The 13,448-nt window shown below is 43.5% G+C and overlaps 1 protein-coding gene across 1 annotated transcript in view; it reads right to left on the minus strand.

The window, feature by feature from the left end:
- Positions 1–200: 200 nt before the first annotated feature.
- The window catches only part of LOC138663381 (zinc finger protein 432-like), a 53,759-nt gene continuing 40,511 nt past the window's right edge, over positions 201–13,448 (minus strand). Inside the window, exon 7 of the mRNA XM_069749558.1 lies at positions 201–2,038. Coding sequence (XP_069605659.1) covers positions 456–2,038 — 1,583 coding nt within the window. The 3' untranslated portion in view covers positions 201–455. The remainder of the gene's footprint in view (positions 2,039–13,448) is intronic.

The raw sequence follows: 13,448 nt of genomic DNA on the forward strand, positions 1-13,448 counted from the left end.
CCTGACAAATTTCAGTTGGTGGATAATGAATCTATAATATATGAAAGTTTAATTGTAATCATTACATTATGGTAAATAATGAAATTTAACACTATATGCTAATTTTTTGAGAAGGACCTGTATATTGATAGAGCAGGCGATTCTGAATGCGGTGATCCCAAATATGTGTATATTTGTTTTTTTTTTGTTTGTTTTTTTTTGGGCGAGAGGGGGTGATATGAACTTTTATAATTTTTATTTCTTAATATTTTTAAAAACATTTTTTTTTTTTACTTTTTTACTTGCTTCAATAGTCCCCATGGGAGACTAGAAGCTGCACTTGTCTGATTGCTTCTGCTACATAGAGCAGGGCTACAAAATATTTTCCACATTCTGAACATGAAAAAGGCTTCTCCCCTGTGTGGAGTCTCTGGTGTCTAACAAGATCTGATTTCTTCAGAAAAACGTTTTCCACATTATGAACAGGAAAAAGGCTTCTGCACTGGGTGGGTTCTCTGGTGTCTAACAAGGAGATATTTCTCTGCAAAATATTTTCCACATTCCGAACATGAAAAAGGCTTCTCCCCTGTGTGGAGTCTCTGGTGTTTAACAAGATCTGCTTTTGTCACAAAACATTTTCCACATTCTGAACAAAAAAAAGGCTTCTCCCCTGTGTGGAGTTTCTGGTGTCTAACAAGATCTGCTTTCCTCACAAAACATTTTCCACATTCTGAACAAAAAAAAGGCTTCTCCCCTGTGTGGATTCTGTGGTGGTTATCAAGATGCGATTTCTGGATAAAACATTTCCCACATTTTGAACATGAAAAAGGCTTCTCTCCTGTGTGGGTTCTCTGGTGTCTAACAAGACCTGATTTCTTCACAAAATGTTTTCCACATTCTGAACATGAAAAAGGCTTCTCCCCTGTGTGGAGTCTCTGGTGGTTATAAAGATGCGATTTGTGGATAAAACATTTCCCACATTTTGAACATGAAAAAGGCTTCTCTCCTGTGTGGGTTCTCTGGTGTACAACAAGATTTGATTTCTTCACAAAACGTTTTCCACATTCTGAACATGAAAAAGGCTTCTCCCCTGTGTGGAGTCTCTGGTGCCTAACAAGATATGATTTTGTCACAAAACTTTTTCCACATTCTGAACAGAAAAAAGGCTTCTCCCCTGTGTGGAGTTTCTGATGTCTAACAAGATCTGCTTTCGTCACAAAACATTTTCCACAATCTGAACATGAAAAAGGCTTCTCCCCTGTGTGGAGTCTCTGGTGGTTATAAAGATGCGATTTCTGGATAAAACATTTCCCACATTCTGAACATGAAAAAGGCTTCTCTCCTGTGTGGGTTCTCTGGTGTATAACAAGGTCTGATTTCTTCACAAAACGTTTTCCACATTCTGAACATGAAAAAGGCTTCTCCCCTGTGTGGAATCTCTGGTGGCTAACAAGATCTGATTTTGTCACAAAACTTTTTCCACATTCTGAACATAAAAAAGGCTTCTCCCCTGTGTGGAGTTTCTGGTGTCTAACAAGATGTGATTTCGTCACAAAACATTTTCCACATTCTGAACAGAAAAAAGGCTTCTCCACTGTGTGGAATTTCTGGTGTCTAACAAGATGTGATTTCGTCACAAAACATTTTCCACATTCTAAACATGAAAAAGGCTTCTCCCCTGTGTGGATTCTCTGGTGGCTATCAAGATTCACTTTGTGGATAAAGCATTTCCCACATTCTGAACAGGAAAAAGGCTTTTCTCCTGTGTGGATTCTTTGGTGTCGATCAAGATGAGGTTTCCTATTAAAACATTTCCCACATTCTGAACATGAAAAGGACTTCCTTGCTTTTGGAGCAGTTTGTTTTTTAATGCCTCTTTTGGGTCTTTGATTTTCCTTAGTAGTCGGTACTGAATCAGATGACAGATCTTTGCTGTGAAGGGATGATAGTATAGCTGGAGTAATGGCATTCACTTCAATTGTATCCTGTGAGATCTCAAGATCATCTGATTTTAAAATTGAAGATGTCAGCTGTCCCTCTGATCTCCAGGTACAGTCATCTGTCAAGAATAAAACCAATTATTTTTCAATAAAATATCCATGAACTTTATATTTTTGAACATTTCTCCTAAAACTGTCTGTAAAAATGGTAAGTTGATGTATATACTCGAGTATAAGTATAGGTTTTCAGCACATTTTTTTGTGCTGAAATCACCCCCCTCAGCTTATACTCGAGTGAGGTGTCCAGAACATGGAGGGGGAGAGGCAGCAGCGGAGCATCGGGTCACAGAGGTAGGACCCGGCTGCTGCAGCTAACTCCGATGCTCGCTGCTAAAAAGAAATGAATATTCATTTCTCTGTAAAAGCTCGATCAGTGTCGGTCCTGCAGTTGCCGGGAGGTCACGTGTGCCGCTACTTAACCGAGATGAATATTCATTCTGAATATTAATTTCTCTTAAGTAGCGGAACACATGACCGCCTGGCAGTTGACGCTGTGTGCGCTACTTAATACTCACTGCCCCACACACATAGTTCCGGCGTTGGGAGCGGTGAGTATTCCGGAAGCTGTGCTCTACGTGTGAGCAGCGCATGACGTCCCTGCCATGCAATGCTTACAAGCATAAAGCAGCTGCTGGCATCGAGACAAGACGCTGCGAGGGAGCGAATGAAGGTAAGTGTAATGGTTTATTTTTTTATGTTTTTTTGATGGAGGCCAATCATACAAGGATAGGGATGGGGCCGTGCATACAAGGATAGGGATGAGGCCATGCATAAAAGGATAGGGGTGGAGCCATGCATACTAGGATAGGGATGAGGGCATGCATACAAGGATAGGACTGGAGCCTTGCATACAAGGATAGGAATGGGGCAATGCATACAAGGATAGGGATGGAGCCATGCATACAAGGATAGGGATGGGGCCATGCATACAAGTATAGGACTGGAGCCTTGCATACAAGCATAGGAATGGGGCCATGCATACAAGGATAGGACTGGAGCCTTGCAGACAAGCATAGGAATGGGGCCATGCATACAAGGATAGGGATGGGGCCGTGCATACAAGGATAGGGATGGGGCCGTGCATACAAGGATAGGGATGGGGCCGTGCATACAAGGATAGGTATGGGGCCGTGCATACAAGGATAGGTATGGGGCCGTGCATACAAGCATAGGGATGGGGGCCAATCATACCAGGATAGGGATAAGGAGCCTTGCATACAAGGATAGGGATGAGGAGCCTCGCATACAAGGATAGGGATGGGGCCGTGCATACAAAAATAGTGATGGGGCCATGCATACAAGCATAGGGATGGGGGCCAATCATACCAGGATAGGGATAAGGAGCCTTGCATACAAGAATAAGGATGAGGATCCACGCATACAAGGATAGGGATGAGGGGACAATGCATACCCGGCTTATACTCGAGTCAATAAGTTTCCCACTTTATTTTTTTTAGGTAAAATTAGGTGATTCTGCTTATACTCGGCTTGGCTTATACTCGAGAATATACGGTATGTAAAAATAGCTTTATTGATTTATTCTCATTTGCACAAGGAAAGACTAGAAGCAATGGGATGAAACTGAAGTGGAGGAGACACAGATTGGATATTAGAAAAAAACCTTTTGACAGTGAGGGAGATCAATGAGTGGAACAGTCTGCCTCGAGAGGTGGCGAGTTCTTCTTCAATGGAAGTGTTCAAATAGCAATATGACTTTTATAAACCAATCCATCTATATCCACTTTCACAAAGTCAAATCTTCCCATTGCTTCTGAGCCTTTCAGTGTGCCCAAATCAAAATTAGGACCCATGTAGTTGTCATTATTATTGTGAGAAGAACCCACTTAATTTACGGTGTGTGTCTCGTGGAGCACAATCTGGGCACTATGTGGTGAGTAATAAAATGGTATATTCACATTTTTCACTCTCCAACATCCACTGCACACTAATTTTTGGAAAGTGGCTATGGAGTCAAAATAGTCACTACTATAGATTAATTCACTGAAGGTTAATGTAGCACCCCAGGTAACCAGTTGCTACAGAGATGTTGCTATTCCTTCGGGGAAGGTAATGTCATGATCAGAGGCAAGGGAGTTCTCTTCACCAGGTAAGGCACCCACATGCAACACATTCTGAATCCAGGCCAGGAGGAGGATCTCAAGACCCGGATTCAGGGATACCCCCAGCTATATGTATCCTGACCTGGAGGAGGAGTTAGGTTAGTTGGAGAGGAACAATTTAGTGGACGGACATCTAGGAGAGACGCAGAGAGGTCTGACAGCCACGAAGGAGCTGCAGCCTCTGGGAAAGGAGAAAGAACCTGGAGCGTTGATGTGGTGTACCTGGAGAGGAAAGGAGCAAAGGTTATGAACAGGGCTCAGAGGGGAACTGTGACCGGGCACCCTCAGAGCCGAAGCGCCAGAACCAGGTACCGGGAGCACGAAACTTTTGTGGAACTCTAGGACACAGAGCAGAACTGGAGGGCCAGGAACTGTATGTAATTGGCCCACACCTCGCCTGAGGTGCAGCAGCACCTAAGGAGCCCGGAGCATGATAGAGTCCCTGTAAAACAGCTCGAACTGCCCATTGTGCAGGTACCTGTCCCAGGACAGGGGGAAAGTGGAGGACCCTGTAGGAAATTTCAGGCAGCAGGGACTTCGTCTTTAAGAGGCGCTAGAGGAAAGGCTCACGGACCTCACCTGGAGAAGGGGACCCTCCATTGCCTCTGAGCTGGCCGGGCCATACCACCACCTGTGCCGGGTGCCCTGGACTGTGGCCAGCCAACTGCAGTAAACCAGGTAAAGACTTACAACTTGTGTCCTATCTTGATTCACTGGCACATAACATCCACGCCTTACATCTTAGGACCCTGCTTCACCTGTGGGAAGAGTAACATCAGTGCTGCCAAAACATCCCCTAGAGGACTCCTTTAATGCAGCTTCGGTCCCACTATTGACCAAACTCCACAGGTGGCATCACGACAGGCTTTAGACACTTTTCCCTTAAAAGACCATTCCCCTTTAACGTTGAGGCCCAGGGCCATGGAACGGATCACAGCCACAGTGACATTCCCCCTCAAGACTGGACCCGATACAGAGTACCCCACTGCCCTGGGGGTGAATCATTATCATTTCCAAAATGGAGTCACTTTATGAGGTTTTAAACTGCTCTGGTTTTCTGCATTTTGTCATATTAAGGCTTGTGAAAATGGTGTGTACCATCTCGCCTGGGATCCGCACCTGCCACCTCTACTTCTGTCACCAGGCATGGTCTCATTCATTCTGCAGGCAGCACTGGAGATGGAAGAGATATCGGAACCAGAAGCTCTGGATGGTGCAGGCTCTGTTCAGCCACTTAAGGTACCTTCACACTGAACGATAATCGCTAGCGATCCGTGACGTTGCAGCGTCCTGGCTAGCGATATCGTTCAGTTTGACAGGCAGCAGCGATCAGGATCCTGCTGTGCCATCGTTGGTCGGCGCAGAAAGTCCAGAACTTTATTTTGTCGCTGGACTCCCTGCAGACATCGCTGAATCGGCGTGTGTGACGCCGATTCAGCGATATCTTCACTGATAACCAGGGTAAACATCGGGTTACTAAGCGCAGGGCCGCGCTTAGTAACCCGATGTTTACCCTGGTTACCAGCATAAACGTAAAAAAAACAAACACTACATACTTACCTTCCGCTGTCTGTCCCCCGCTGTGCTTCTCTGCACTGTGAGTGCCGGCCAGCCGGAAAGCAGAGCACAGCGGTGGCGTCACCGCTCTGCTTTCCGGCCGCTGTGCTTACACAGTGCAGAGAAGCAGAGCGCCGGAGGACAGACACCGGAAGGTAAGTATGTAGTGTTTTTTTTTTTTTTTTACTTTTACGCTGGTAACCAGGGTAAACATCGGGTTACTAAGCGCGGCCCTGGTTACCAGGGAATCGGCATCGTTGGTCGCTGGAGAGCTGTCTGTGTGACAGCTCTCCAGCGACCAAACAGCGACGCTGCAGCGATCGGGATCGTTGTCTGGATCGCTGCAGCATCGCTAAATGTGAAGGTACCTTTAGATTAGGGTTGCTGTGAACTGTAGTACCATCCAGTCAGGCATTATGGGTGTGTGCTGTCCATCTGGAGTAATCTGCTTCCTGCTTTCGCCAATTGGAAAGCACCCCACCCTACTAAAGCTCAAAGCAAATTGCAGGAAGATGCCAGATACAGCCTTGTTCTACTCTGATTCAGTCCTCTGTGCTAAGCTGCTGTGACCCCTTAATCTTGCTTCTTATGATTTTGTATTTTCTCTGCCCTCGTGTATCTTACCCAACTACTTGACTATTCGTCATCCCACCTCACTCCACAGAACAGCAGGTAACACCATGGCCCAAGCCTAGGGATCTCTGTGTAAGAACAGATCCATGTAAAGAATGTTGATCAAGGCAATCCTTGGGATCTGCAAAGCTGAGTAGATAGTGCCAAGCCTGATTGTGGTAGCCATATTTTGAGCTGCCAGGTAACCAATAAGTTGTGTCTGGAATCTATTCCAACAAGATATGCATTCAAATAGCTAAATGGCGATCCTACCCTTCTTAACCCTGCCATGTGCCCAGACAGTAGTGTACAACCGTATACAGGGTATTGTTGGATTCAAGAGATGTTGGAAAATAATTTGTGAGGTCCATTTGTTTCCCATTATCCTTTGTGAAGAAGTCCACAATTATCACTACAAAAAGCGACATGTCAGATGTGAAAAATGGGAGTATGTTGGGCAGTAACTACTGTAGTAAAAAACTGTGACTATGAACAATAACACATCTATCAAAATGTTCAAACTCAACAGTCTTCATCAGTAAAATATGAGTAAGGAGGTGGCTTCACAGAGCCTGCTCAGAGCAGGCACTGTGAAGCCTGCAGTGCTCTGAGACAGATCGGTGAACTGACAGAGTGCTGTGCAAACTGTCAGATCACCGATCTGTGATGTCCCCCTCTGGGACAAAGTAAAAAAGTAAAAAAATTCCTAAATAATGAAAAAATATATATATATTATTCCCATAAATACATTTCTTTATCTAAATAATAAAAAAAAAAAACAATAAAAGTACACATATTTAGTATCACCACGTCCGTAATGGCCCGACCTATAATACTGGCCCCCTAGTTAACCCCTTCAGTAAACATCGTAAGAAAAAAAAAAAACGAGGCAAAAAACAACGCTTTATTATCATACCGCCGAACAAAAAGTGGAATAACACGCGATCAAAAAGACAGATATAAATAACCATGGTACCGCTGAAAACGTCATCTTGTCCTACAAAAAACGAGCTGCCATACAGCATCATCAGCAAAAAAATAAAAAAGTTATAGTCCTGACAATAAAGCGATGCAAAAATAATTATTTTTTCTATAAAATAGTTTTTATCGTATAAAAGCGCCAAAACATAAAAAAATGATATAAATGAGGTGTTGCTGTAATCGTACTGGCCCGAAGAATAAAACTGCTTTATCAATTTTACCAAACGCGGAATGGTATAAACGCCTCCCCCAAAAGAAATTCATGAATAGCTGGTTTTTGGTCATTCTGCCTCACAAAAATCAGAATAAAAAGCGATCAAAAAATGTCACATGCCCGAAAATTTTACCAATAAAAACGTCAACTCGTCCCGCAAAAAAAACAAGACCTCACATGACTCATGGACCAAAATATGGCAACGCAAAAAATATTTTTTGCAATAAAAAGCGTCTTTCAGTGTGTGACGGCTGCCAATCATAAAAATCCGCTAAAAAACCCGCTATAAAAGTAAATCAAACCCCCCTTCATCACCCCCTTAGTTAGGGAAAAATTAAAAAAATGTATTTATTTCCATTTTCCCATTAGAGCTAGGGTTAGGGTTAGGGCTAGGGTTAGGGTTTGGATTACATTTATGGTTGGGAATAGGGTTGGGATTAGGGTTAGGGGTGTGTTTGGATTAGGGTTTCAGTTATAATTCGGGGGTTTCCACTGTTTAGGCACATCAGGGGCTCTCCAAACGCGACATGGTGTCCGATCTCAATTCCAGCCAATTCTGCGTTGAAAAAGTAAAACAGTGCTCCTTCCCTTCCGAGCTCTCCCGTGTGCCCAAACAGGGGTTTACCCCAACATATGGGGTATCAGCGTATTCAGCACAAATAGGACAACAACTTTTGGCATCCAATTTGTCCTGTTACCCTTGGGAAAATACAAAACTGGGGGCTAAAAAATAATTTTTGTGGGAAAAAATTTTTTTTTTATTTTCACGGCTCTGCGTTACAAACTGTAGTGAAACACTTGGGGGTTCAAAGCTCTCACAACACATCTAGATGAGTTCCTTAGGGGGTCTAGTTTCCAAAATGGTGTCACTTGTGGGGGGTTTCTACTGTTTAGGTACATCAGGGGCTCTGCAAACGCAATGTGACACCTGCAGACCATTCCATCTAAGTCTGCATTCCAAATGGCGCTCCTTCCCTTCCGAGCCCTCCCATGCGCCCAAACAGTGGTTCCCCCCACATATGGTGTATCATCGCACTCAGGACAAATTGGACAACAAATTTTGGGGTCCAATTTCTCCTGTTACCCTCGGGAAAATACAAAACTGGGGGCTAAAAAAATAATTTTTGTGGGAAAAAAATTTTGTTTTATTTTTACAGCTCTGCATTATAAACTTCTGTGAAGCCCTTGGTGGGTCAAAGCGCTCAAAACACATCTAGATAAGTTCCTTAGGGGGTCTACTTTCCAAAATGGTGTCACTTGTGGGGGGTTTCAATGTTTAGGCACATCAGTGGCTCTCCAAAAGCAACATGGCGTCCCATCTCAATTCCTGTCAATTTTGCATTGAAAAGTCAAACGGCGCTCCTTCCCTTCCGAGCTCTCCCATGCGCCCAAACAGTGGTTTACCCCCACATATGGGGTATCAGCGTACTCAGGATAAATTGTACAACAACTTTTTCGGTCCCATTTCTTCTCTTACCCTTGGGAAAATAAAACAAATTAAAACAAATTGGAGCTGAAGTAAATTTTTTGTGAAAAAAAGTTAAATGTTCATTTTTATTTAAACATTCCAAAAATTCCTGTGAAGAACCAGAAGGGTTAATAAACTTCTTGAATGTGGTTTTGAGCACCTTGAGAGGTGCAGTTTTTAGAATGGTGTCACACTTGGGTATTTTCTATCATATAGACCCCTCAAAATGACATCAAATGAGATGTGGTCCCTAAAAAAAATGGTGTTGTAAAAATGAGAAATTGCTGGTCAAATTTTAACCCTTATAGCTCCCTAACAAACACAAAAAATTTTGGTTCCAAAATTGTGCTGATGTAAAGTAGACATGTGGGAAATGTTACTTATTAAGTATTTTGTGTGACATATCTCTGTGATTTCATTGCATAAAAATTCAAAGCTGGAAAATTGCGAAATTTTCATAATTTTCACCAAATTTCCGTTTTTTTCACAAATAAATAAGTACCTGCTACTATCAAATAATTTTTACCACTATCATGAAGTACAATATGTCACGAGAAAATGTCAGAATCACTGGGATCCATTGAAGCGTTCTAGAGCTATAACCTCATAAAGGCACAGTGGTCAGAATTGTAAAAATTGGCCCGGTCATTAACGTGCAAACCACCCTTAGGGGTAAAGGGGTTAAAAAAAAAATACCAGGGAGTTCCAAACTTACAAACTCACCTAACTGAGGCAGGCTGATCCTACCACAATCAAAGTATCAACCAGAATGAACATGTAAAAAAAAACAAAAAAAAAAAAACATAGAACAAAAAATATGTTACATCTCCCCCAAAAAAGTATGTACGAGGGGAGAACTCCAACACTAAACTGGAGTTGCACTCATTTATGGTGGACCATTGAGTCATAACCAGAAGAGTAGAGAAAGTATTAGTGCCCCCATTTCAGGAGAGATTGTGCAGTAATCTGAATTTCTTATGATTGAAAACATAATGTAATTTATGACATGGAGTGAATCTATGAAACCAGGACTCGCGCCATGCCAACACATCTCCTGCAGGCATGCTATTCCATCCGGTTTGCGTTTAGTTGGACCATCATTTATTGTTCAACAGGACAATGACCCCAAACACACCTCCAGGCTGTGTAAGGGCTATTTGACCAAGAAGGAGAGTGATGGGGTGCTACACCAGATGACCTGGCCTCCACAATCACCAGACCTGAACCCAATCAAGATGGTTTGGGGTGAGGTGGACCGCAGAGTGAAGGCAAAAGGGCCAGCAAGTGCTAAGCATCTCTGGGAACTCCTTCAAGATTGTTGGAAGACCATTTCCTGGTGATTACCTCTTGAAGCTCATCAAGAGAATGCGAAGAGAGTTCAAAGCAGTCATCAAAGCAAAAGGTGGCTACTTTGAAGAACCTAGAATATAAGACATTTTCAGTTATTTCACTTTTTTTGTTAACCCCTCTGTGACCTTAGACGTACTATCCCGTCGAGGTGCCCTGGGCTTATCTGACCCTGGATGGGATAGTACGTCATAGCCGATCGGCCGCGCTCACGGGGGGAGCGCGGCCGATCGCGGCCGGGTGTCAGCTGCTTATCGCAGCTGACATCCGGCACTATGTGCCAGGAGCGGTCACGGACCGCCCCCGGCACATTAACCCCTGGCACACCGCGATCAAAGATGATCGCGATGTGCCGGCGGTGCAGGGAAGCACCGCGCAGGGAGGGGGCTCCCTGCGGGCTTCCCTGAGCCCCCCGCAGCAACGCGATGTGATCGCGTTGCTGCGAGGGTCTCCTCACCTCCCTCCCTGCTCGAGCCCCGGATCCAAGATGGCCGCGGATCCGGGTCCTGCAGGGAGGGAGGTGGCTTCACAGAGCCTGCTTAGAGCAGGCACTGTGAAGGCTGCAGCGCTGCATGTCAGATCAGTGATCTGACAGAGTGCTGTGCAAACTGTCAGATCACTGATCTGTGATGTCCCCCCCTGGGACAAAGTAAAAAAGTAAAAAAAAAATTTTCCAAATGTGTAAAAAAAATAAAAAAAAATATTCCAAAATAATGAAAAAAAAAAAAAATTATTATTACCATAAATACATTTCTTCATCTAAATAAAAAACAAACAAACAATAAAAGTACACATATTTAGTATCGCCGCGTCCGTAACGACCCGACCTATAAAACTGTCCCACTAGTTAACCCCTTCAGTAAACACCGTAAGAAAAAAAAAAAAAAGAGGCAAAAAACAACGCTTTATTATCATACCGCCGAACAAAACGTGGAATAACACGCGATCAAAAGGACAGATATAAATAACCATGGTACCGCTGAAAGCGTCATATTGTCCCGCAAAAAAAGAGCCGCCATACAGCATCATCAGCAAAAAAATAAAAAAGTTATAGTCCTGAGAATAAAGCGATGCAAAAATAATTATTTTTTCTGTAAAATAGTTTTTATCGTATAAAAGCACCAAACCATAAAAAAATGATATAAATGAGGTATCGCTGTAATCGTACTGACCCGAAGAATAAAACTGATTTATCAATTTTACCAAACGCAGAACGGTATAAACGCCTCCCCCAATAGAAATTCATGAATAGCTGGCTTTTGGTCATTCTTCCTCACAAAAATCAGAATAAAAAGCGATCAAAAAATGTCACGTGCCCAAAAATGTTTTCAATAAAAACGTCAACTCGTCCCGCAAAAAACAAGACCTCACATGACTCTGTGGACCAAAATATGGAAAAATTATAGCTCTCAAAATGTGGTATTGCAAAAAATATTTTTTGCAATAAAAAGGGTCTTTCAGTGTGTGACGGCTGCCAATCATAAAAATCCGCTAAAAAACCCGCTATAAAAGTAAATCAAACCCCCCTTCATCACCCCCTTAGTTAGGGAAAAATAAAAAAAAATGTATTTATTTCCATTTTCCCATTAGGGCTAGGGTTAGGGCTAGGATTAGGGTTAGGGCTAGGGTTAGGGCTAGGGTTAGGGCTAGGGTTAGGGCTAGGGTTAGGGCTAGGGTTAGGGCTAGGGTTAGGGCTAGGGCTAGGGTTAGGGCTAGGGTTAGGGCTAGGGTTAGGGCTAGGGTTAGGGCTAGGGTTAGGGTTAGGGCTAGGGTTAGGGCTAGGGTTAGGGTTAGGGCTAGGGTTAGGGTTGGGGCTACAGTTAGGGTTGGGGCTAAAGTTAGGGTTAGGGTTTAGATTACATTTACAGTTGGGAATAGGGTTGGGATTAGGGTTAGGGGTGTGTCAGGGTTAGAGGTGTGGTTAGGGTTACCGTTGGAATTAGGGTTAGGGGTGTGTTTAGATTAGGGTTTCAGTTATAATTGGGGGGTTTCCACTGTTTAGGCACATCAGGGGCTCTCCAAACACGACATGGCGTCCGATCTCAATTCCAGCCAATTCTGCGTTGAAAAAGTAAAAAACAGTGCTCCTTCCCTTCCGAGCTCTCCTGTGTGCCCAAACAGGGGTTTTCCCCAACATATGGGGTATCAGCGTACTCAGGACAAATTGGACAACAACTTTTGTGGACCAATTTCTCCTGTTACCCTTGGGAAAATACAAAACTGGGGGCTAAAAAATAATTTTTGTGGGAAAACAAAAAGATTTTTTATTTTCACGGCTCTGCGTTATAAACTGTAGTGAAACACTTGGGGGTTCAAAGTTCTCACAACACATCTAGATAAGTTCATTGAGGGGTCTAGTTTCCAATATGGGGTCACTTGTGGGGGGTTTCTACTGTTTAGGTACATTAGGGGCTCTGCAAACGCAATGTGACGCCTGCAGACCAATCCATCTAAGTCTGCATTCCAAATAATGCTCCTTCCCTTCCGAGCCCTCCCATGCGCCCAAACGGTGGTTCCCCCCCACATATCGGGTATCAGCGTACTCAGGACAAATTGGACAACAACATTTAGGGTCCAATTTCTCCTGCTAACCTTGGAAAATTACAAAACTGGGGGCTAAATTATAATTTTTGTGGAAAAAAAAATATTTTTTATTTGCACGGCTCTGCGTTATAAACTGTAGTGAAATACTTGGGGGTTCAAAGCTCTCACAACACATCAAGATGAGTTCCTTAGGGGGTCTACTTTCCAAAATGGTGTCACTTGTGGGGGGTTTCTACTGTTTAGGTACATTAGGGGCTCTGCAAACGCAATGTGACGCCTGCAAACCATTCCATCTAAGTCTGCATTCCAAATAGCGCTCCTTCCCTTCCGAACCCTCCCATGCGCCCAAACGGTGGTTCCCCCCCCACATATGGGGTATCAGCGTACTCAGGACAAATTGGACAACAACTTTTGGGGTCCAATTTCTCCTGTTACCCTAGGGAAAATACAAAACTGGGGGCTAAAAAATAATTTTTGTGGGAAAAAAATTTTGTTTTATTTTTATGGCTCTGCATTATAAACTTCTGTGAAGCCCTTGGTGGGTCAAAGTGCTCACCACACCTCTAGATAAGTTCCTTAGGGGGTCTACTTTCCAAAATGGTGTCACTTGTGGGGGGTTTCAATGT

Source organism: Ranitomeya imitator, chromosome 2 (assembly GCF_032444005.1).
Source record: "Ranitomeya imitator isolate aRanImi1 chromosome 2, aRanImi1.pri, whole genome shotgun sequence".
Lineage (NCBI taxonomy): Eukaryota > Metazoa > Chordata > Amphibia > Anura > Dendrobatidae > Ranitomeya > Ranitomeya imitator.